The sequence below is a fragment of the Dasypus novemcinctus genome, chromosome 18 (assembly GCF_030445035.2).
Source record: "Dasypus novemcinctus isolate mDasNov1 chromosome 18, mDasNov1.1.hap2, whole genome shotgun sequence".
Taxonomy (NCBI): Eukaryota; Metazoa; Chordata; class Mammalia; order Cingulata; family Dasypodidae; genus Dasypus; species Dasypus novemcinctus.
Genome location: NC_080690.1, coordinates 17,332,689 through 17,359,063, shown reverse-complemented (window position 1 = coordinate 17,359,063; position 26,375 = coordinate 17,332,689). Strand labels below are relative to the sequence as shown.

The 26,375-nt window shown below is 36.7% G+C and overlaps 1 protein-coding gene across 2 annotated transcripts in view; it reads left to right on the top strand.

Annotated features, from left to right (window-relative positions):
• AP1G1 (adaptor related protein complex 1 subunit gamma 1) overlaps window positions 1–26,375 on the top strand; it is a 130,348-nt gene that overhangs the window by 53,300 nt on the left and 50,673 nt on the right. For both annotated transcript variants that reach the window (XM_058279770.2, XM_071209097.1), the window contains 4 exons: window positions 12,650–12,774; window positions 17,903–18,044; window positions 24,537–24,633; window positions 25,824–25,900. In XM_058279770.2, the coding sequence (XP_058135753.1) occupies window positions 12,650–12,774; window positions 17,903–18,044; window positions 24,537–24,633; window positions 25,824–25,900 (441 nt within the window). The remainder of the gene's footprint in view (window positions 1–12,649; window positions 12,775–17,902; window positions 18,045–24,536; window positions 24,634–25,823; window positions 25,901–26,375) is intronic.

Genomic DNA, 26,375 nt, shown 5'->3' with positions numbered 1-26,375 from the left:
GCAGGAACCCGACTACCTGGATATGAATTCTTGCTTTGCTGCTTTACTTTATATGACTTAGGACCAGATCCTTACTTTCTGTGCCTTTTTCTTATCTGTAAAATGGGGCAATTCCAGTGTCTTTATGAAGATTAAGTTAATAGATGTAAAATAATCATAAGTATTTTGTACATTAAAAGTTCTCATATAGTACTGATTTTACCATTTCCTCAAGGAAGCAAAGAAAGCTTTTTGAAGCATTGAATTTTACAATAGGTTTTCTAACTTGGGTCATTTATCTAGGGGACTATCTGCACTATGATAGACAATATCCTCCATACTTTTACAATGGCAGTAGTAGATTCCTTCAACCTTTTAAGAGTCTGGTTTAAACATAATCCAAAAGAAAGGTTGAGTATCTAATGTAGGTAGACTGCAGGAGTAGAAAATTGATAGCTCAAATGCCAGATTCTTCTATACATGTGTTTTGTTTATCCTGCACAGTATTTAAAATTGTTTTGAATTTGCAGTCAACATGTAAAATTCAAGGAACTTCTCAATGAAATCTGGACTTCTGGTTTCTTCTTAGAAAACCAGATTTGTCAATACTGGGTCAATATTTCCATATGACATTAGTGGACTCCTACCTACCTCTCTAGTTCCAATCTGACCTTTCATGTCCAGTTATCCTTCCATCAATATAGTATAGCACTTCACTTCTTTAGGTTCCCTGCAGTTTTAAAATATTCTCCGTAAGGTTCTATACATCTGTGGTGAAATTTATTCATAGCTCCTTAAGCTCTTGTTTCTGCTATAAATATTGTCTTTAAATTTTTTTTCTAAGTATGTTGCAGATATATGGAAATATAATTTTTGTATATTTTTCTACCAAGCACGATATTGCTGAGGTTACCTGTAGACTCCAGTATTTCCAAAGAGGGAGTACTATTATCTGCAAATAATGCCAGTTTTCCTCCTTCCTTTCCTATCCCTATGGATTTGATTTCTTTTTTTAAATTTCATTAATGTGTTGTATATATAATACAGTGTTGGAAAAAAAAATGATAGTAGGCATCCTTGTCTTGTAAAAACCATAAATGCTTCTGCCAATTGTAGTAATTATGATGACTGCTGTGGAGTTTAGATTAGACACCCTTTATTGCTTTAAGAAAGTTATTAATTACATTGAACTTCATCAAATGCTTTTTCAGTGTCCACTGAAATAATCATGGATTTTCTCCTTTTAACCTGTTAGTGTAGTGAATTATGTTAATGAGTTTTCTAATATTGCGCTCTCCTTGCTTGTCTGGAATAAACATTATTTGGTCATGGTGATACTTTTACATTGCTAGATTTCCCTTGGTAGTATATATTTTTTTAATTGTATTTTTTTGAAGATACATAGATCACAAAAAATGTTACATTAAAAAATATAAGAGGTTCCCATATACCCCATCCTGCCCCCCACTCCTCCCACATCAACAACTTCTTTCATCATTGTGGCACATTCATTGCATTTGGTGAATATGTTTTGGAGCACAGTTGCACCGCATGGACGATAGTTTACATTGTAGTTTATACTCTCTCCCAGTCCATTCAGTGGGTTAAGGCAGTATATATAATGTCCAGCATCTGTTCCTGCAATATCATTTAGGACAACTCCAAGTCCCGAAAATGCCCCCACATCACATCTCTTCTTCCCTCTCCCTGCCCTCATCAACTACCGTGCTACATCAATGCTACAATTTCTTCCATTACTAGTCGTAATAGTTCTGTAATAGAATACCAGTAAGTCCACTCTAATCCATATTTTATTCCTCTATCCTGTGACCTGCGATGGTGATGTCCACTCTATCTCTGTATCAAGAGGGGCCTTAGATCCCACATGGTTGATGGATGTGATTCTCCTGCTTGCAGTTGTAGGCACTCTTGGTTCCTTGGTGTGGTGGTTGACCATCTTGATCTCCCTGTTAGCTGACCTGGGTCAGTCCAACGAACTGGAGAGTAGGAGTTGCAACTCTGCTGAGGCTCAGGGCCCAGCTGGCACATGGCCAGTCCAGAGATTCAAGTCTCCTGAGTATACACCAACCCCAGTGCCAACCACAGGTCCAGTAAAAATGACAGAAGAAGCGTGTAGAAAGGTCACATCTGAGTCCAGCTCTATCACACTCAGGAGCACAAATTCCAAAGTAGGGCCCACTGACAAGGCACTGAACTTCAGAGCCAACTGCCATGACCGTAGAACCTGTGTGTCTCTGTAGCCCTCAGGACCACCAGTACCTGGGGTTATCTCTACTTTGGCTGTCTTGGGGAACCTGCTGAGGTGTGCGTAAGCGCGACCCCTCTGATGACCTCCTGACTCTTTTTTTTATAAACTTATTTGTCTTTACCATTTACCCCTTTTCAAGGTCTTTTTCTAGTTACATCACCAGTTAGTGATTGGTAGTAATCCCTTGGTGCCAGGGAGACTTATCCTCAGGAATCATGTCCCATGCTAGGGGGGTAATATTTTTACTTATGTTTTATCTGAAAAAGTACTTAACCTAGAAATAGGAATGAGCATCCATAAATCCAGATTGTGGTCTCCAAATACCATTTTATTCTAAATGAACCAGCACCTATTGGAAAAATGGCCTATACCGAATCTGGAGCAGGAAATGTGCAAAATAAGCTTGAGACATTTTATTCTGCCAGAAAGCAAGAAAGACTAGGAGGCCATGTCAGAAGTGTTCACTAGTCACCAGAAGAGGCTATCATGCCAAAAATGAGATAAGTTGGACATTAATAAAAGTAACAACTGCAGTGCCAAGTATGTTTAAATTCATGAGTTCAAAAGCATACTTAAACAAAAAATACATACATAAAACGTTATTGATCATCTTTGGAGAATACTAGGGAGCCAACTCTATTTTGCAAATGAATAAAAGGAAAGAAACAAACATCTATCTTAGTAATAGTTCTTTCAAAAGAAATCTAATGGTACCTATAGAGAAGTTGTGCTGTAGAGCAGTATGCCAGTTAATAAATGGAGAAAGAATGAGAGAATTAGAATATTACTCTTCGGCAGCCTTTGATGATCATCAGTGTTAGTAATGCCTAGAGAGAGAACAATCAGAAATATGTGCCTCCTGATGGAAATTTCATACTACCACCTATGAAGACTACTTGTAAAATCAAAACAAAAAAACAAGAACCTTAAATCTGAAGAACCCTCCCCTGGTATATAACCTAGAGAAATTCTTGTCTGTGTATATAAAGAGATGTGCATAAGAGAATTCTTGGAAGCATTGTTTCTATTGGTGAAACATTGGGAACAACCTAACCTATATATCTGTGAAAAAGAGAATAGATAAATTATGGCATATTCATAAATGAAATGCTATATAGCAATGAATATGGTTGAATTAGAGCTTCTTGTCTTAGTGTGAATAATATGCGCAAATGAAAAGAGCAGGAATTGGAAACTTAAATACAGAGCAGTGTTTATATAAAGTTTATTTTTTAGGAAGTACTGGGGATTGAACCTGTGACCTTGTACATGGGAAGCAGGCACTCAACCACTGAGCTACCTATATAATGTTTAAATCATTCAAAAACAGTTATCTGTATTGTCTTTAGATGCATACAGGTCTAGTAAAATATAAAGAATGGCAATAATGAGCAACAAATTTTGGGTGTTGGTTACTTCTGGAATGTAGAGAAGGGAAGTGGAATTGAGGATGAGTATGCAGAGGACTTTTTAAATTTCTCTCCCCTTCCCGCCCCGCCCGCCCCCCCCCCCCCTTTGTCTGTTCTCTTTGTCCATTCACCGTGTCTTCTTCTGTGTCTTTTTACATTCTTAGCAGTGGCACCGGGAATCTCAGTGTCTTTGTTGTGTCATCTTGCTGCATCAGCTCTCCATGTGTGCAGCCCCACTCCTGGGCAGGCTGCACTTTCTTCACGCCGGGTGGCTCTTCTTGCAGGGGCACACTCCTTGCTCGTGGGACCTCCCCTGTGTGGGGGACACCCCTGCGTGGCATGGCACTCCTTGCGCGCATCAGCATTGTGCATGGGCCAGCTCTTCATGGGTCAGGAGGTCCTGGATTTGAACCCTGGGCCTCCCATATGGTAGGCAGATGTTCTATAAGTTGAGCCAAATCCACTTCCTTTTAATTGAATTTAATAGTAAAATAATTAGAATGTTAAGGTTTGCTAAATCTTGATGTGTCAATGAATGTTATGTGATTTTGTGTGCTTTTGAGTGAAATATTTCATAATTTTCTCAAGAGAAAAAAAAATGGCTTCAGTAGAGTATCCCCATCCCCATTCCCATGCCCATCCCCATCCCCATCCATCAAAAAGAAGAAAAAAAAAAGTCTCAGGTCTATGTAGATTTTGTGTTGCCAAGCTACATAGTGGTAAAGCAATTACAACCACTTTGTTCTTCAAAAAATATGTTTTTGTGTGTATATTTGCATGTTAATATCTATATTAACTAAAAAGTTATTTCTGAATATTAAAATGAAATAAAGGAAACTTCTAAAGTCTTAACCAGTCAGTTGCAGCTCCATTAATGTTTGCACATTTTAATTGCATCTTTTCAAGGTAATTGTTAACAGATCATAAAGCTCAAATGTTAAATTTATAAGGAAACGTGTATGTGCATTTAAAAACAAATGTAGGGAATTGGCTGTGGCTCAAGTGATAAGGCCTTCACTTACCATATGGGAGGACCTGGGTTCAATGCCTGGGGTCTCCTGGTGAAAAACAAGAGAAAGTGTGCCTGCATGACGAGCCAGTGCCTGTGTAGTGCGCTAAGTGCCCATGTGGTGAGCACCTGTATGGTGAGCCAGTGTCCACACAGCGAGCCAGTGCCCACATGGCGAACCAGTGCCTGCGCTAGTGAGTCACGCAGCAAATTGATGACACAACATAATGACATGAAGGGGAGAGTCAAGGTGAAGTGCAGCAGAGACCACGAACTTAGGTGATGCAATTGACAGGGATCCTCTCTCCACTTCCAATGGGTCCCCAGGATCTAATCCCAGTGAATCCTAGAGGAGAAAGATGAGAAGACAAAAAGAGAAATAGATACAGAAGATCACACAGCAAATGGACACAGCAAAAACAGCAGGGCGTGGGAAGGGGAAGGGAAGAAAAAAAATTAAATAAACAAAACAAAATGTAGGGAAGTGGATGTGGCCCAAACAATTGAGCTCTTGCCTCCCACATGAGCTTCTGTGGTTTGGTTCCTGGTGCCTCCTAAAGACAGCGAGCTGATATGATGGGCAAGTGTGGCAAGCTGATGCAACAAGAGACACAAGAAGAAAAACATAATGAGAGGGACAACAAAGCAGGGAGCAGAGGTTCCTGGTGCCTCCTAAAGAGGACGAGCAGGACAGGGAGCTGGCACGATGGGCAGGTACAGCGAGCTGATGTGACAAGATGACTCAATGAGAGACACAGCAAAGCAGGGAACAGAGGTGGCTTAAGGATTAGGCACGTCCTCCCCACATCAGAGGTCCCAGGTTTGGTTCCAGGTGCCTCCTAAAGAAACAAAAGAAAACAGACACAGCAAGTGAGATAAATAAATAAAATAAATCTTAAAGCAACAAACATGTATGTGTGGGGAACTTGTAAAAACTAACAAAATGGGTAAAGCTTTTCTCTAAAGGTGATCCTGATTGAACAATTGATAATAAGCAAGGCCATAAAAATGTTAAAGTCCTCCTTTTTAAAAATTGCTTTGAAATTCAAAGAAAATTGGAACTTTTAAGAATCATCAAGAAGAATTTAGTGAAAATTAAATTGTCATTCTAGTACCTCAAATCTAGTCCATCAAAATATCCTGGAGCTAGACTGTATTTTTCAAAACTTTCCCGGGTGATTTTGATCAGTCAGGTGTGGGGACCACTTCTGCAAGACACTGTAGAAATCATTTGTTCTAAAAGGGGGCTGATAAATTTAATCTCTTATCCTTGTTATTAATGGCAGCCTGTAATGCTTCGGAGAGAGATTCTGAGGCAGCTTTAAGGCTCAGCTGGAAAAAGAATTAATGATGACCTTGACGGCAGTAAATGGAGGTACAACTAATACAGGTTGTTTTCCATGATGTGCCTCACTTAACTTCCAGATTAGGAAAAGGTGGCCCAGGCTGTTACATAATTTACTTACGCTCTCTTAGGTAGAACCAGGATTGGTTTCTTGATATTTCACTCATGTTACCTTTCTCTGACATTTTCTCACTGCCCTGACCTGAATTGGGTGCCCTTCTTAACTTGTTTCTGTAGTAGCTTGTGCATAACAGTGTCAAAGTATATGTATCATACTTTAATAGTAAATGCTGGTTTTCTTCAACGTGCCCTTCATATCAGCGACTATATCTTAATGTGTTCTCAGCATCTAGCACATTGGTTGGCGCATAGCAGGAGTTTACTAAATAAAAGTAGAATATCTTATTATTTAGAGGACAAGCTAGTGGTAACCATAGCATCCCCAAATAGAATTTCAGAAGTAGGAAATAAATATAAAAACATCACCATGCCTCCTAAAGAAGATGGTGAGCTGGTGTGACGGACAGGCCCAGCAAGCTGACACAATAAGAGACACAAGAAAAAACATAATTAGAGACATGACAAAGCAGGGAGTGGAGGTTCCAGTGCCTCCTAAAAATGTCAAGCAAGACAACAAGCTAATGCGATGGGCAGGCACAGCAAGCTGACACAACAAAATGAGGCAACAAGAAATAAAAGAAGAAAAACATGAGAGATACAACAAAGCAGGGAACAGAGATGGCTCAAGTTATTAGGTGCCTTCCTCCACAACAGGGGTCCTGGGTTTTGTTCCTGGTGCCTCCTAAAAAAACAAGGAAGACTTATAGACACAGCAAGTGCAAACAATGAGGGGGTGGGCAGAAATAAATAAAATCTTTTTTTTTTTTTAAAAGATTATTTATCCCCCCCCACCAGTTGTCTGCTTTGTGTGTCCATTCACTGTGTGTTCTTCTGTGACCGCTTCTGTCCTTATCAGTGGCACCGAGAATCTGTATTTTTTTTTGTTGTCATCTTGTGTCAGCTCTCCATGTGTGCGGCGCCATTCTTGGGCAGGCTGCACTTTCTTTCGCGCTGGGCACCTCTCCTTATGGGGCGCACTCCTTGCGTGTGGGGCTCCCCTACACGGGGGACACCCCTGCTGGGGCACTCCTTGCGCACATCAGCACTGTGCATGGGCCAGCTTCACATGGGTCAAGGAGGCCTGGGGTTTGAACCACGGACCTCCCATATGGTAGGCGGATGCCCTGTCCATTGGGCCAAGTCCGCTTCCCTAAAATAAATTGTAAAAACAAAAATCAGTGAGTGGGAGCGGATGTAGCTCAGTGAATGGACACCTGCCTCTCATGTACAGGGTCCTGGGTTCAATCCCAAGTACCTCCTAAAACAAAACAAAAAACATTAGTGAGTAGGAAACTTTGTTAAACTGGTGCCTTGTTAATGGGTTTCTATTTCCAATCATTTGCTGTCTCAAATAATACTGTGGTTGAATAATGTGCATTATTTTGCACATGTGGAAATATAAATGTAGTGTAAATTGCTTAAAGTTGAATGTTGAGTCAAAGGGTATATACATACTTGTAGTTTAGTTAGGCAGGCTAAATCTTTCTCTCTAATGTTTGCGCCAGCTTATACTTCCACCAGAAATGCCCTCATGCTGTTATGAAAATTTTTGATCTTTGCTAATAGGTTAAAGAGTTGTATATAAGTGTAGTGTTTCGTTGTTTTGTTTTTTTTTTCTTTTTTTTTTTCCAGGGGTTACTGGGTATTGAACCCAGAACCTTGTATATGGGAATGAGAGTTGTTTTTTTCATTTGTTTGTTTCTAGGAGGTACTGGGGATCGAATGCGGGAATTCGTACATTAGAAGCAGGCACTCAACCACTTGAGCTACATTTGCTCCCCCTAAGTGTAGTTTTTTTTTTAAGGTTTTATTTATTTATGTCTCCCCACCCCCTCATGGTTTTACACTAGTTGTTTCTTTTTTTCTTCTTTGTTTCTTTAGCACTGGGAACCAAACCCAGGACCTCCATTATGGGAGGGAGGCGCCCAATCGCTTGAGCCACTTCCGTTCCCTGCTTTGTTTTGTCTCTCATTCTTCTTATGTCTCTTGTCACATCATCTTGTTAAACCAGCTTCCCATGCCTTCCTGTCACACCAGCTTGCTGTCTTGCTCGTCCTTTTTTAGGAGGCACTGGGAATCTCTGCTGCCTGCTTTGTGTTGCCTCTCATTATGTTTTTCTTCTTATGTTTCTCGTTGAGTCAGCTAGCTATGCCTGCCTGTTGTGCCAGCTCGCTATCTTCTTTAGGAGGCAACAGGAACTGAACCAGGGACCTCTCCTGTAGTAGGTGGGAACCCAATTGTTTGAGCCACATCCGCTTCCCCGTTGGGACATTTTTGATGACTGACTCATTCTCTTGATTTGTGATTGGTTTTTTGAGTTCCTGTATTTCTTGTAGAGTCAATGTAGATCATTCGTATGTCTCTAGGAATTTGTCCATTTCATCTAGGTTGTCTAATTTGTTGGCATACAGTTTCTCATAATATCCTCTTAAGATCCTTTTTATTTCTGTGGTGTTATTTGTAATGTCCCCCCTTTCATTCCTTGATTTTATTTTATTTTATTTGTATCTTCTCTCTTTTTCTCTTTGTTAGTCTTGGCAATGGTTTGTCAATTTTATTGGTTTTCTCAAAGAACTAGGTTTTGGTTTTGTTGATAATCACTCTTTTTCTAATTTCTCCAGCTGTTCACTTACTTTTTTGATTTTAGCTCTTCTTTTAAATACAGGCATTTAGCACTATAAATTCCCCTCTCAGCCCTGCTTTTGCTGTATCCTGTAAGTTCTGATAAATTGTGTTATTCCTCTTGAGAAAACTGCTAGTTTCTCTTGCACTTTCTTCTTGGACCTACTGATTATTTAGGAATGTGTTGGTTAGCCTCCATATTTTTGCAGTTTCCTCTTCTGCGTATTATGATTTCTAGTTTCATTCCTTTATGATGAGAGAAGGTGCATTGTATAATTTCAATCTACTGAGAGCTGTGTTGTGACCCAACATGTGGTCTATCCTGGAGAAAGATCCATGAGCACTTAAGAAGAATATGCACCCTGCTGGTTTGGGGTGCACTGTTCTGTTTGTCAACTTTGTCATACTGTGCATGTCCTCTGTTTCCTTGTTGATATTCTGTCTAGTTCTCTTTCGATGGATGTTGAAGACTCCAACTGTTATTGTAGAGATGCTATTTCTTCTTTCAGTTCTACCAGAGTTTGTCACATGTTTTTTTGGGCACCCTGGTTAGGTGCATAGATATTTATGACTTAACTTATTTCTCGTGGATTGTCTGTTTTATTAATATATAATAGCCTTCTGCTTCTCTTTCAATAACTTTTTTTTTTTTTTTAAAGATTTATTTATTTATTTAATTTCCCCCCTCCCCTGGTTGTCTGTTCTTGGTGTCTATTTGCTGCGTCTTGTTTCTTTGTCCGCTTCTGTTGTCGTCAGCGGCACGGGAAGTGTGGGCGGCACCATTCCTGGGCAGGCTGCACTTTCTTTTCATGCTGGGCGGCTTTCCTCACGGGCGCACTCCTTGCGCGTGGGGCTCCCGCACGCGGGGGACACCCTTGCGTGGCACGGCACTCCTTGCGCGCATCAGCACTGCGCATGGCCAGCTCCACACGGGTCAAGGAGGCCCGGGGTTTGAACCGCGGACCTCCCATGTGGTAAACGGACGCCCTAACAACTGGGCCAAAGTCCGTTTCCCTCTTTCAATAACTTTTTGAGGCATATTTTGTATATCATGTAATTCACCTTTCTGCAGTGTACAGTTCAGTGATTTTATAAGTAAATTTACCAAGTTGGATTTGCATTTCTTTTATGAGTATTGAGCTCCATTTCATGTGTCTGAGCTATTGTTTTCTGTGAGCTGTTGAGCTGTTCATATTTTTTGCCCATTTTTATATTGGAGTGTTGGTCTTTTTTCCCAAAATCGTTATGTAGGAGCCTGTTATATAGGATCTTACATCTGTAAAATGAGTTGCATGTATTTTTTCCCAGGTTGTCATTTGTCTTTTGACTTTGCTCAGAGAATTCAGAGTAAAAACAAGTTTTACATTAACTCTGTGATGTTATGAGTATAAAAACTGAACTCTGCTTTGGTCTTTATAGCACTTGCTAGATTTGTAGTTTAGAAATGTTTGTGGAGGGTTTTTCAAGTATCTTTGAGTATAGTACTAGGTGCTATTGAGATTGCTGCCTTAGGGGCAAACACATTTAATTGATTACTACTTTTCTTCTGTTCTTTAATTCATGTATGAGCGTTGAGTTGTGTTATTAATGATTGCTGCTCAAAAATGGATGTCGTTTCCCTACGTCACCTCTTCATTGTAGATTTTTTTCCTCTAGTGTTTATCTTTTTTTTTTCCCTTTCAGTGTTCTAATACTTTGATAACACTCTTAATGCTGAAATAGGATATTTTCTCATCACTGTTGCTGGCCACCAAGTGTAACATGTAATCAGAGTTAAACCTTCACTGGACATTTATCAGATGCCATTTCTATTCATATAATCTTTTATTTTCCCTCACATTTGTCACTCACAGAAAAACCAAATGCTTGTTCTTGATCAGAGTCACTGTACTAATGGGGAATTTTATAAGGAATTAATTTAGTGTTTGTTTAAATTTTAGTTTTTGTTACTGTTCAGTTTTTAGGTAAGTTTTAAACAATTGTCATAAAAAGCAACAAATTCTATTCACCAATAACTGATGACTTTTAATATGATTCTCTTAAAATGTGGCCCTAAAAAATACAAAGTATTGTTAATGCCTGATAGTCTGTTGTAATCATTAGGTCATCTTCATAAAACGTTTTTGAATAATTCATTTGTGTAATGCCTTGTATTTGCCCTGAAAAGATTCAGTGAGCATGATGAAACTTCAGTCATGTCTGATTCTTGGAACATTTTCTTCTACCAGTGAAATATTTATTCATGGAACTATTTAATGGGGAGATTTTAAGACCTTCAGTTTGAAAAAGAGTAAATCATTTTTCTAACAATGTTTTAGCTTTTGATTTTCTCATTCATTTAGTTCAGCAGTAATTTTTTGGTTGGCATTGTAAAAATGACTTTTATCAACTTCTATTTCATAAATTATGTTTTAAATTGAAGTAGAATGTATAGAAATAAGGGAAGGGTTGTTATATAATCTTTTTCTGTCTTACAGACATATAAGTTTTTTTTTTTTTTGATCCTGGTTATTATTCTCCCCTTGGGTTTTTTTTTTTTGACATGCTCATGGTAGGATAGTCATGGTAGGATAGTCATACTACCTTTGAGATTTTTTTTAAATGCAGGTACATTGTGAGAACAGTTTTTAAATAACTTGGGAAGAAAATTTAAAGGTGAGTTTATTTTTGTTATTTGTGAACTGTTTCACTTTACACAATTTCACTTTCAAACTTATTAGACAAATTCATATGAAAAGTAGTTTCACGTGGTTATAGCTTTCTGTGTACAGAAGTCTCCATTTGAGCACCTTTTCTTGGAATGCAGTGATTCCAAGTGGAAGCACAGTTTGCAAGACTCTTCTTACTTGTGTACACCCTTTGAAAACGACTGCCGTAGAGGGAATGCTTGGCTTCTACCATGCTTTTCAAAATGGAATGATAAAGTGTATTAGTGATTGCGACTTTTAAGAGGCTAAGTACGGAGTCAAGCTATTTAATTAACTACAAGGACTCTTAAGCCCTGAGGAGTTATTTCTAACAAGAAATCATATAAAACATTTCAGGTTAATTCCACTACTAAATTTTCCTCTGGAATTTTTTTTTTTCTTTTCTGTATTTGATTCCTAATCTTTCATGTCTCCCATATTACTTAAGGTTCAAGCCCTAAATGTAGCACTTTCCACATTAATAAAAGTTAGTACCTTGTCTCTTTTTCAATAGTATATTTCCAATGTTTAAGGCAGTATTTGACACTTTGATGTATTTCCAGTTATTTATAAGTTTTTTGATAGTCAACATAGGAACCACTTTTTAAATGCATATGAGTTAGGTGCTCATTTTATAGAACTTGAGGATTAAGTTAGGAATTTGTTTTTTTAATGTCTTTTTTTTTTTTTTTAATTTTTTTATTTTTTATTGACTTTGTAATAATATTACATTAAAAATATATATGTGAGGTCCCATTCAACCCCACCCCCCCCACCCCCCCTCTCCCCCCCCCCAACAACACTCGTTCCCATCATCATGACACATCCATTGGATTTGGTAAGTACATCTTTGGGCACCTCTGCACCTCATATACATTGGTTCACATCATGGCCCATACTCTCCTCTATTCCATCAAGTGGGCCCTGTGAGGATTTTTTAATGTCTTATAATACTTTACTAATTTACGTTTCGATGAGTCTATAGAACTAAGATAAAATTCACAGATTATTTGAATGGTAAATATCATAGGACTTGATTAAATAATGTACTCTAGAACTTGATTTCTATTATGAAGATACCCAAAGATCGTTGTCTTTTAATTAGATAGTTTGAAGACACAGGTGTATGTTTGTTTACTTTAGTCACCCACCAATTCTGGGTTAAAGCCATTACTTTCCTAGATTGTGATAGTAATTTCTTTTTTGCAGTTGGAGTGCCTCAAGCTTATTGCCTCTCAAAAATTCACAGACAAACGGATTGGCTATTTAGGGGCAATGCTGCTGTTAGATGAAAGACAAGATGTCCATCTTCTCATGACCAACTGTATCAAGAAGTAAGTCTTAATTTTTCCTCTAACATCTGCTTGGCTCTCTTAGGTTTTTCTTATAATATATGGCATCAAGGGCTTCTATTTACTGATTTTATATTTATTGTCCAGAATATATTTGAATTGCTCTTGGTTCAGTAGCTTGTATGTAAATAGGTAAGCAAAGGATTAACACTTCTGAAGGTATAACCTTGTTAAATGAAGGGATTGCTTTGCATCTTCAGGCAGAGGAACACAGTTTAGCAATGAAATAAACATTTGGGCCTTTGTAGAAAAGAGAAGCATTGGTAACGTCTGGGCTTTTAAAATTTTCCCTCGTTATTTGAGAACTATCAATAATGAAACTTTACACTTCTTAAAGAATTACCAGTGTATTTTCTCAGTAAATATCATCTAAAGGTAAAAAGTGAGAAATCTTGCTTTGTCAGCTGTCTAATCCACTGAAATGTCAGTTGGATGGAATTAAACTTAGCTCTGTGAATTAGTGTGTATCGTTTTTTTCTCTGATGGTTATTTTGCTGATATACTAGTCCAGGCATGTTTGTTTTGCTTACAAACTGAGGAAGACTTACCATATGGAAAGCTTAGAGGACCTGAGCCAGAGAATTGGCAGTTCTTCCCAGTGTCCCTTCTATAGGAATATTCTGTTCCAAAGCTATGGAAGTTCTGATTACCATAAAGGGTTAAAGGTGCTTTCTGGTTTCATTTTAGTTTAGTTTTGATTTGTCTGTCAGGTTAATTGCCTTTTTAGATTCTTTCTCATTTGCCTATTTATATATTTGACAGAATGTATAGAAGCAGGGGGATATACATGATCACATTTGCAGACATTGAGAACTTTCCTTTTCTGTGGTAAATAATGTTCAACCTTAAATTTTTTTGATGGGTAACAGAAAATTCGAAAATGAGAAATATGATTTGGTTGTAATTATAGAATGTCATTTTTAATATGTTGAGACTGTGAACTTAGTTTTGGGTAAATTCTTTTGGGCCTTGAAATAAGTATTAATAATGAAAATATTAAGTTAATTAATTCATTCATTCAACAAATATTTATTGCATGCCTATGTGCAGAAGCTATTCTAGGCACTGGGGATAGAGAGTGAACAAAATGGACAGAAATCCTTGCTGTTCAATCTCATTCTTTTATATATTTATTTTGGGACAGACCTCTGAGAGAGTTTTAAAATTCTTGTTCTTTTGTGCTCTGTGCCCTTATTACTTACTCAGGCTTTCAGTCACATGCTGGTAATTTGGCAGTTCTACATAGCAGCTAATTCATTAGAGTTAATTCCAAACTTAAATGTGAGTTTTTAGGTTGATAAAAATTGAAGAATGAGAACCAGCCAAACCCCTAGAGAATTTAGGAGAGAGTGACTTTTCATTTGACCATTGATCTGGCACTTTGTTCCAAGCTCAGTTAATGGACTTTAGCTCTTTTTTCTCCCATTCATTAAAGAATATTTTTTTTCCCTCCCTTTTTCTTTTTTTGGTGTTATAGAATATTGTAGTCTACCAGCAGTTTTTATGCTTAATGAGCATTTGCTTCATTGATCATTGGCCTAAATAAACTCTTATTTAATAAATTAAAGATCTTGGACTTGAATCTTTAAAAAATTGTACCTAATATTTAAGAACTTTCATTATGTGAATATCCTTAATCATTGAAAACTAAATGAAAAATCAGCCAAATATTCTTGCGGATTTAGGGTCTAAATATTAAAGTCATAGTTAATAATCAAGCTTCACTATACCAGAATTTTTTTTCTTATTCACATTGGTGAAAAGTAGCAAACCTGGCTAATTTATATTTCACCTTCTTTTCCTTCCTTCGTTTTGAGGGAAGACTAAAAACATTTATTAATTCATTTTAAAATACCAAATAATGATTCCATTACATGCCAACATAAATAAAATTTTTATGAAACAAACTATTTTCCCGAAACAAAAGAAATATAGTGAGAAGAGTGGCATTATTTTCCTTTTTTTTTTTTTTTTTGACATGAGGATGATTTATTTGGCAGTCAGATCTTAAGAGGGCAGCAGAACTAGCAAATTGGCCAACCCCAACCCCAACATACATTTTTATAAATCTCTTTAAGGTCTGGCCTAATGGAAGATGACTAGATGATTTTATCTGCTTCTGCATTTAATTTTTTTTCCCAAAGATTTATTTATTTTGCCCCCTTCCCTCAATTGTTTGTTCTCTGTGTCCATTTGCTGTGTGTTCTTCTGTGTCTGCTTGTATTCTCATTAGGTGGCTCCAGGGACTGATCCTAGGACCTTCTGGAGTGGGAGAGAGGCAATTATTCTGTTGGGCCACCTCAGCTCCCTGGTTTGCTAAGTCTCTTACTGTCTATATTTGTTGTGTCATCTTGCTGTGTCAGTTCTCTGTGTTGGCCAGCACTCCTGCATGGGCTGGCACTCCCTGTGGGGCACCTCACCATGTGGGCCAGCTTGCCTTCACCAGGAGGCCTGGATATCGAACCCCGGACCTCCCAAATGGTAGACTGGAGCCCAATTGCTTGAGCCACATCTGCTTCCCTCTGCTTTTAATTTCTTATGTTACATTGTTTTGATTGAAATATATAAAGAAAATGTATAGAATGTAGTTGGAAAAGGGAAGAATATTTTAATAGTCGTTTAAAATAATTGTGACTTAGTTACTATACCAAAACTCTACAAATTGTGGTTTCTTATATGTTAGTTGCAACATACATTCTGACACTTTTATCAGTGAACTTCTGATGCCTTGTCACATTAAAACCCATTAGTATATCTTACACTTTTAGTGAATCTTTTATACATGCATGGTTTTGTATTAGAAAATATTTGTTTACTGAGTTACGCAGGTCTTCCAAATGTCAATACATTTCATTACAGAATATTAAAAATTCACATTGGTTAATATGCCATTTATCTCATTAGAAAAATATTGGTAGGGAAATGGGTGAAGCTCATTGATTGAGCACCTGCTTTGCATGTATGCGATCTTGGGTTCAATCCCTGGTACCGCCTAAAAACAAAAAAGAGAGAAAAAGTATTGATAGATTGTCAAGTTCATAGTAGTAATACAAGTTTACTAAAATTCTAATTTTCACTTGAAGGCTTGGATTTTATCATTGGCCACAATATTGGCGGTTGTTCTTGAAGTAATAGGAAGCTCACTTGACTCATTGTCTGCCAGATACCGAATGTTTTTTTTAAACCCTAATCTTAATAACCATAAGTCTGTTATTTTTCAAATAAAAATGATGTTCCATGATTTAAAAATAAAACAACTACTTCATAGTTCAGCTTGCAAATACAGTTGCATAACTACCTTTCCCCAAGACAACCATTTTACTTTGATATGTACCAGAAGTACTTTATATGGATTTCCAATTTTATTTTTTAGAGTATTAAAAGATATGTAGGGAAGCGGATGTGGCTCAGGCATCTGAGCTCTGGTTCCTAAAGAAGTTAGAGAGCTGGCGTGATGAACAGACATGGCAAACTGACACAAGATGAGGCAACAAGAGACACAAGAAGAAAAACATGAGAGATGCAACAAAGCAGGGAGTGGAGGTGACTGAAGTGATTAGGTGCCTCCCTCCCACCTGGAGGTCACAGATTCAGTTCCTGGTGCCTCCTAAAGACACAGCACACACCAAGTACAAACTACGAGGGATTTGGAGAGAAATAAGTAAAATAAATCTTAAAAAAAAAAAAAGATGTAGTTGGGACCAGATGTGACTCAAGTGATTGAGCACCTGCCTCCTACATGAGAGGTCCTGTGTTCGGTTTCTGGTGCCTCCTGAAGTGACAAGAACAAACAATAGGCAAAAACAAACAAAACTTGGGGAAGCTGATGTGATTCAGTGGCTGAGGGCCGGCTTCTCACATGCAAGGTCCTGGGTTCAATCCCTGTCCCCTGGTACCTCAAAAAAGATATGTAATTAAGAGTTGAGATTTAATAAAACTAAACATTTTAAATTCTTTGTCTTGGGCAGTCTTAAATGGAACTGCCTTATTTTATTTTTTTACTGTGAGTGTGTAACATTGGATACAATGACTACTAGTATAGTTTACCTTGATCTTTGCTAATACACCAGGAGATTTTTCTGTCACTGCTTTTGCACCATCAATGCAAATGTCAGTACAGTTAACAAATAATGTCTTAGTATTATGAAAATAGTTTGGACCTCATGGAATCCCTGAAACAGTCGTGGGGACACCCAAAGATCCATAAACTACACTTTGAGAATCATTTGACTAAAGGTTATTAAAATGTTCTTAAAGCTGGTAAAAGTAGCATAACATATGATAATGCAGCTTCTGAAGAGCAAGAATTGATTATAATATATTGTTGAGTTTACAGATTCAGACTTTTAGTACTTTAGCTTCCTTGAAAATATACTTCCTTTGGCAAGAGACTTGTGGACAGTAAATCAGTGACTGTTAGAAATAGGATTCTGTGTATATTTACCACCAGATAATGTGGCTTACTGTAAATATCTAGCTTAGTTTGTTAAAAGTAGTTTTATCAGTTCAATTTTGTCATAGTAATGAATAGTTATTCTTCTTTTGAATAAAAGTATGAAAAATATTTAATGTAATATTAAGGTTACTACTATGGCATAAGACAAAAGGTTTCAGAGTATAACTAAACTTTTGTTGTGATGTGTGGGTCTTCTTAATGCTCTAGAAGTAGAGATTGTGTTTTCTGATTTTTTTAAAAAGGGTTTTTGTTAATATATGTCTTAAATTTTTTTTAGTTAGTAGTAGTGTATTAAAAATGTTCTACAGGTATGGTTTTGCTTTATATTCCTATCATTGCCAATTTTACTATCAGTGGTGCGTTTTCTAAAGTGGATTGTCCATAACATGCAACACGTAACATGTCCAATTTCTGTGTTTTGATATTTGGAAACATTGGGCTGTACGCCCATAGGAGGGGTTGTCAGTTAGTTTACTATGTTGATAATTTATTAATAAAGTTAGAATAAACAATTTCTATAAGAAGAATCCTATTGATTATCTCTATTATGAGAGAAATCTGTAGTCCTTCTGAGATAACTCATTAGACTGTGAATCTTCTTCATGGGGAGTACCAAGCAGAGTGTGTTCATTTCTACCTTCCTTTCTTTTGCAGTGATCTTAATCATAGCACGCAATATGTACAGGGGCTAGCACTTTGTACTCTTGGCTGCATGGGCTCCTCAGAGATGTGCAGAGATCTTGCAGGAGAGGTAGAGAAACTTCTGAAAACCTCCAACTCTTACTTAAGAAAAAAGGTAACTTTTAATGAAACCAAATATCTCTGTTTACATTAGGGAGTATTATGGAGATGAAGAAGGCAGATTATTCATTTTTTAAAAACTCTTGATGAGAATATAAAGTATCTTTCTTTGTGCAGTAAAATGGAATTTAAATGGTTATGTAGGAATCAGATATGCTTTTTTATATTCACTAATTTTGGAGACACTTTTTCCTTATTGTTTATTACTCTCCAATTGATTAATTCCTCTTCTTTTGAGGAAATGATTTATAAACAGACAGTACTGGATATCCAAGATGGCATACTTAATTACTTCCTAAATTATCTGATACTAAACAGTATTAAGACAGCGCTAATAACTAGATCTTTAAGAAATTACATTATCCTAGTGTCCTAGTCTTTGTATTAGTGCCTTTGTATCTCTCCTAGGGCAGGTCCATTGGGACCTAGATAATTATTAAGGCATGAAATAGAATCCACTTTCTAAAATTGGTATGTCTATATAGAAAAGTAATGGAAGATTATCTTTTTCTCTTAACCCCTGTGCTTTTATTTTTTTATCTAAACATTTTATTGAGTTATGTTGTGCTTGAATTCTAAAACCTTTTTAAACAAAGGTATAAAATTTGGAAGTCCAAGAAACAAGCACATGCTATTGTCTGGTTGGGTTTCTTTCTCTCTGTATTAACAGTGTGAGATAGAGGTGTTGAAAGGGTGAAGCCATTTCCAGGATCATACATTGTTCATGGTTCCAGACAAAATTAAATTCTTCCCTTGACTGTCCTTTCTCTCAAAGACTGTATGAGCTGCTCTTGTTCAGAAGGCACATTATTTGATTAAATGAAATATTCCTTTCTTTTAAGAAACTTGCCCCTGACCCGCAAGTATAAGATGGGAGGAATCAGTAGATACCTTTTCTTGTCCATGTATTTAAACTTTTATGGTACTCGATGCCAGCCAGTAGTAGTTATGGTTACTTCGGGGGTTATCCAAAATCAGTGTTTGAATGCACCTCTCTTTCTAGCAAACAAGCTAAATCCGTTTTTTCTTGAGTAGAGATTAATTATCTTTCAGATGACTTTCTTGATGCCAGCAGAGAGTGAATTGGTATAGGTACTATTAAATATAACAGCAGGTTTATAGCAACTGTAGTATAAATTGTTTAGTTGCATAGTTTTTTTCTTAAACTTTTAATTTTTAAGTAATTTCATACTTATAGGACAGTTGCAAAAAATAAGCATAAAACTCATACAGAGACCTCAAAAAACCCTCACCCCTTCAGAAACCCAGATCCACCAACTTTTAATGTTTTGCCACATTTGCTGTATCATTCTCCCTACCCACCTATCTATCCATCCATCTATTTATCTATTTTCTAAACATTTGAGAGTAGGTTGTATACATCTTTCTCCTTGAACACTTCATACTTCCATGTGCATTTCCTCAGATCAAAGACACAGGCATTCCTTGGAGATATTGCACGTTTGTTTCCAGACCACTGTAATAAAGTGAATCACACTAGTATTTTTGGTTTCCAGGTCATATAAAAGTAGGCTAACTATACTGCAGTCTATTAAGTGTGCAATAGCATTATGAACCAACCTCTACTAGCTTCTTACTTTTCTTCTGCAGCTTCTTCACTGCTTTTAGCTTTCATAGAATTGAAGAGAGTTAAGGCCTTGCTCTGGATTAGGCTTTGGCTTAAGGGAATGTAATGGCCAGTTTGATATTCTATCCAGACCACTAAAACTTTCTCCATAACAGAAATAAGGCATGTTTTAGTTTGCTAATGGCCACCAAGGCAATATACCAGAACTAGGTTGGCTTTTATGATAGGGATTTATTTACTTATAAGCTTATGGTTCTGAGACTGTGAATGTGTGCAAATCAAGGCATCATGAGGAGATGCTTTGTCCCCAAGCTGCAGCTGTGGTTGATCAGGTACATGGCAGTGTCTGCAGATCTCTGTCTTCTCCTTCCAGTTTGTTGCTTCTCTCCTGGGTTCTGTTGATTTCTGCCGCTTGGTCTTATAGCTTTCTATGTCAACCTCTCCGGATTCCTCTCTTTCTCTGTGGCCTTTTCCCCTGTATATTCTTTCCATTTATAAAGGGCTCCAGAAAGAAGATTGAGACTTACCCTCTACTCTGCCTTACTGGAGTAATCTAATCAAATGGCCTTTAACTGAATCTAATCTAATCCAAGATTCATAATAGATTCATGCCCTCAGGAATGGACTAATTTAATAATATAATTTTCTGGGGTCCACAAAAGACTCAAACTACTACAAGGCTGTTTTGCTTTCTTATCATTTGTGTGTTCACTGGAGAAGCACTTTTAATTTCTTTCAAGACCTTTTCCTTTGCCTTCATAGCTTGGCTAACTGGCACAAGAGGCCTATCTTGTGCCTATTTTGGCTCTCAGCATGCCTTCCTCCCTAAGCTTAAACATTTACAGCTTTTTTTAAAAATTACAAAAATTATTTTAAAAGTTGAGAGTTTATAAAATAATCATGCATACCATACAGGATTACCATACATTGCCCTGCCACCAACACCTTACATTATCGTGACACATTTGTTACAACTGATGAAAAAAGTCATCATATTACTGCTGTTTATAGTCATAGCTTATATTTAGTGTGTTATTCCACAAATCACCCTATTATTAACACCGTGTATTAGTATTGTATATTTGTTATAGGTCATGAGAGAATGTTCTCATATTTGTACTGTTAACCATAGTCCATTATTCACCACAGGGTTCATTGTGTTATACAGTCCCCTGCCTTTTACAATCTATCCAAAATGTATACTCTCAGTTTTATCATAGATGTGTTATCATCAGCTCAGTCCATTTTAGAACCTTTTCATTATTCCAAAAGGAAAAAATCCCATATCCTCTTAGACACCCCTATTATTGATCCTTAGCATTGCTTTAGTATGTTCTTTGCCAGTGCTGTAAAAATATTACAGTATTCCTGTTAATTATATTCTATATATAAAATTAGTTGTATTTTTCCATGTATGTCCATATTCTTAACATCTTGAAATAGATGTACTGTTAACCACAATCATCATCCATCACTGAAATCATGTTATACAATTCCTAGATTATCCTCTAGTCTTTTTTTTAATTGACATTAACCTCCCTAGACTACCCCATTATGGTAACTACTCTAATGTGTTACCATCAACTCTAACCCTTTCCCCACATTATTAAAAATCCTACATATATTTAGCACCAGCTCCTTCTTTTCAAACCACACTCTGTCCTCCTAGTAATCTATACCCTGGAGTTTAACTCCATAAGTTTACTCATCATATTTAGTTCATATTAGTGAGACCACACAGTATTTGTCCTTTTGAGTCTGACTTATTTCACTCAACATAATTTTGTCGAGGTTCATCCATGTTGTCATATGCAGTCCAAATTCATTTCTTCTTATGGCTAAATTCTTTTCCATCATATGTGTATACCACTCTTTGTTTATCCATTCATCAGTTGATGGACTTGAATTGTTTCCATCTTTTAGCATTTGTGAATAAGTCCACTATGAACATCAGTGTGCAAATATCTGTTAATGTCCTTTTACTTCTTCAGAATATATTCCTAGTAGCGGAATTGCCAACTCATATGGCACTTCTTTGTTTACTGAGGAACCCCCAAACTGTCCTCTACGGTAGCTGCACCATTTTACATTCCCACCAGTAGTGAAGGAGTGAGTATTCCTATTTTTCCGCATCCTCTCTAACACATGTAGTTTTCTGTTTTTAATAATATCCATTCTGTAAAGTGTGAAATGCGGGAAACGGACTTTGGCCCAGTGGTTAGGGCGTCCGTCTACCACATGGGAGGCCCGCAGTTCAAGCCCCGGGCCTCCTTGACCCGTGTGGAGCTGGCCCATGCGCAGTGCTGATGCGCGCAAGGAGTGCCGCGCCACGCAGGGTGTCCCCCGCATAGGGGAGCCTCACGCGCAAGGAGTGCACCCATAAGGAGAGCCGCCCAGCGCGAAGGAGGGAGCAGCCTGCCCAGGAATGGCGCCGCCCACACTTCCCGTGCCGCTGCCGACAACAGAAGCGGACAAAGAAACAAGAAACAAGACGCAGCAAAAAGACACAGAAAACAGACAACCGGGGGAGGGAAGGGGAAATAAATAAATAAAAATAAATAAATCTTTAAAAAAAAAAATAAAGTGTGAAATGATATCTTGTTGTTTGATCTACATGTCCCTAAAAGCTAGTGATGTTGAACATCATTTCTTGTGCTTTTTGGCCATTTGTATTTCTTCTTTGGAAAAATATCTGCTCAAGTCTTTTGCCCATTTTTAAATTGGGTTGCCTGTTTTTTTTAATCATTTCTATGATCTCTTTATCATTGATTTGTATGATCTTTTTATATAGCATGGAGTTCAAATCCTTACTGGATATGTGGTTTCTGAAAATTTTCTCCCTTTTTCACCTTCTTAACAAAGTCATTTGAAGCACACATTTTGAGGAGATTCTGTTTATCTGTTTTTTCTTTCATTGCTTGTGCTTTTGGTGTATGATTTAAGAATCCACCACCTACCATAAGATCTTGAAGGTGTTTCCCTACATTTTTCTTCCAGGAAATTTTATGGTTCCAGCTTTTATATTTAGGTCCTTGATCCATTTCGAGTTACTTTTTGTATAACATGTGAGATAGGAGTCCTCTTTCTTTTAGCTGCAGATATCCAGTTCTCCCAGCACCATTCATTGAATAGACTGGACCCATCTGGATGGGTTTTGACAGCCTTGTCAAAAATCATTTGATTGTACATGTGAGGGTCTACTCCTGAATTCTCAATTCTATTTCATTGGTCAATATGTCTATCTTTATCCAGTACTATGCTGTTTTTTTATTTTTATTTTTATTTTTTTTAAAATAAATATACTTCACTGTAGCGAAGTACTATGTTTTTAAGTCAGGAAGTGAGAGAGTCCTCCATCCTCATTCTTTTTTAAAATGTTATTGGTAATTTGGGACCCCTTACCCTTCCAAATAAATTTTATTTGTAGCTTTTGATTTAAATTAAGAGATGTGTTTGACTCTTCTTTTCACTTGAACACTTAGAGACTGTCGTAGGGTTATTAATTGGCCTAATTTCAATAATGTTGTATCTTAAGCAGTAAGGAAGCCAGAGGAGAGGGAGAGAGATGGGGGAATGGCCATTTGTTGGAGGAGTCAGAACACATGCAACATTTATCAATCAAATTTGCTGTCTCTTATGGGTGCATTTTGTGGCACCCCAAAACAATTACAGCAGTAACATCAAAGATTTCTGGTCACAGACCATCGTAACAGACACAATAATAATGAGTTTGAAATATTGTGACAGTTACCAGATTTTGACATACTCTTGTTAGTAAAGTGGTGCCTATAGACTTGTTCAACACAGGTTGTCAATTTGTAAAAAAAAAATGCAGTATCTGTAAAGAGCAGTCGAGTGAAGCATGGTAAAATGAGGTATACCTGTCTTCACTTAAGTATAGTTATCAAGTTCAAGAAATTTAACATTGACAGAATTCTTTCTTACGTCCCAATAATGTCCTTTTGAGCATAGTCTCCTCCATTATTATTAGATCCAGTCCAGGTTCATGCATTGCATTTGTCATTCTCTTTTGTCTCTCTCTTTTTCTTTTTTTAAAATTTGAAGCATATGTATAACATAAACTTTCCCATCTCAACCACTTGCAAGCATACCATTCAGTGGAAGTAATCGCATTCACAGTATTTTGCTGCCTTCCCCTCCATCCATTACCAGAACTTTCCCATCAAACATGATCCCCACACCCATTATGTATTAACTTTTCATTCCCCCTCCCTCCCCTTCATCATTGGTAACTACTGTTCTGGTTTTTGCCTCTGCATATTTGCATATTTCAGATAGGTGGAATCATACAATATCTGTCCCTTAGTGTCTAACTTATTTTACTCAATATACTGTCTTCAGTATTCAGTAATGACAAGGTTCATCCATGTAATGGTATCAGAACTTCATTCCTTTTTTAAAGCTAAGTAATATTCCATTGCATATATATATATATATATACCATATTTGTTTATTCATTCATCTGTTGATGGCCATTTGCAAATAACTTGATGGTTTATATCTTTTGGTCATCTTACTCAGAAATGATTATCACAGATGGAATTCTTTATTTTTTATTTTCCCAAAATCCATGTAAGTTCATTTTAACTTGTTTGATAAATTCCTATTAACCATGGTTTAGTCTACAAAGTTTTGTCCACTTGTTTAGCAATGTGTGAGCAAAGGAACATGTGAGCTACAAGTTAGCATTATTGTAATAGTATAAACTGGAATGCCCTAATGAGTTAACAAATAATAAGTCTGATAGCTAACTTCTCTCATCTTAATTTTTCAAGTAGAATTAGTTGATAAGTTGTGCTCTTTTTAAAAAATAAGATTTGTTGCCTTGGCTTAATTGAAATAAACCTTTTGTTCTTTTATTATTATTATTTTTTATAGGCAGCACTATGTGCTGTTCATGTCATCAGGAAGGTTCCTGAACTTATGGAGATGTTTTTACCAGCAACAAAAAATTTATTGAATGAGAAGAACCATGGTAATGTAATTTGGAGGCCCCATGAAGTACTGAGGGGAAAGAGGGGAAAGAGGGGAAAGAGAAAAGGCTGTAGGCAGTGTTAGCTTTTATGTCTCAGCACAGTGGAGTTGCCTTTCTACTGTGCTTAGATGTTTTATCAGGAAGGTCTTGTTGCCCAAATCTCTTCTACTCTGATGTCTTAGTTTTATAATTAGATGTGGAATCATTCATAGTAAGCCTTGTCTTTCATCTCTGATCTTCTTTTTACTATATTAAAATACTATGTTAAATCACTGTGATATTCAGTGTAATGTACAAATGACCCTAACCTTGATTTTCTTGTGTAGAACCTTTTGATTTCCTTGCTATTTTATAATAGAAGAAAAAAAATTTCTTCATTGTCTTGTGGTAGGAATATAAGATTTGTGAAAACTCTTTTAGTTTATTTGTAACAAGTATTTACAGTGGGTATTCAGATATATTTATATAAAACTAAAGAGGAATTTAATGAAATATGGCTATTCTTTTCCCAAACATTTATTCTTATTCTGAAATCAGTGCAACAATTTCTGAGTAAAGAAAATTCATGTCCTAAATGCTAAGAGAAAAAATGGTTAAGTGTATTTTATTCTTATTAGGTATTGTGCTGCCCATAAGCCTAAAAATATATTTGTTGAATAAATGAATTATTTAGGGTGCTTATATATTACTTAGTGAAAAGTATTGGTCAGATTTTTCTCACTGACTCTGAAACAAGTACATTCACTTTGTCATGTGTAGTTATCTTTGAAGTTCTGTTGTTTTGCCCAGAAATGAAAAATCTTAAGATTTTTGCTTCTTGAGTTTATCTGTTAGTACTCAGTTAGTGGATCATTCATTAAGTATGGGGCAGATGATAGCTAGCTCATTTTAACTGGGAGCATGTCTTATTCTTGGATGGAGAGACATGTATTGGTTGTCACTTTTTAGTAATTATTTTGGTCACATAATGTTAAGACTATCCTGATTCAGATGAATTGATCAGTTTTAAACCAGCAGGTATCTATTAAATATCTTTTATATATTCATCTCAATGCTTAAGATAATTTGGGGAATAAAAAGCAAAAGTAGCAACTGTCCCTTTGGAAACCATCTTCAGGAAATCAAAGCCCTGTTCTATCAGTTGAATAATATAGCCTTGTTTTTAATTTTCTTTGTATCTTTTCTTTCAGGTGTCCTTCACACATCTGTCGTCCTCCTTACAGAAATGTGTGAGCGAAGCCCAGATATGCTTGCACATTTTAGAAAAGTAGGTGCCATTTTGTATACCTAAGCCTTTCTTGGTTGAAGAATGATTTTCTCACTTACAAATTTTCTTTTGAAAGCAGTCTGTGGAGCTGACTAAAATATATAACCAGCCCTGCTATATGGGTGGGCTGGAAGCCAGTTTTGGCATATAAGAACTGGCAGTAGTATAGTTTCCCTTTCATAGCTATCTGTGGAGCTGACTAAAAGATATAAACAGCCCTGCTATATGGGTTGGCTGGAAGCCAGTTTCAGCATATAAGAACTGGCAATAGTATAGTTTCCCTTTCATAAAAGCACAACAGTGTCTCATATGCTCTATCACCTGTTTTCACACTGAAGTTAGGAAGTATAACCTGAGGTCAAATTACAAATAGGAATTGTGGTTTATTTAAAAAATTTTTTTTTAGGCAGGAACTTTCTTTTTTTAAAATTAAAGTGAAATTTGCAAACTGAAATTTGATCTTTATTTTACCTTA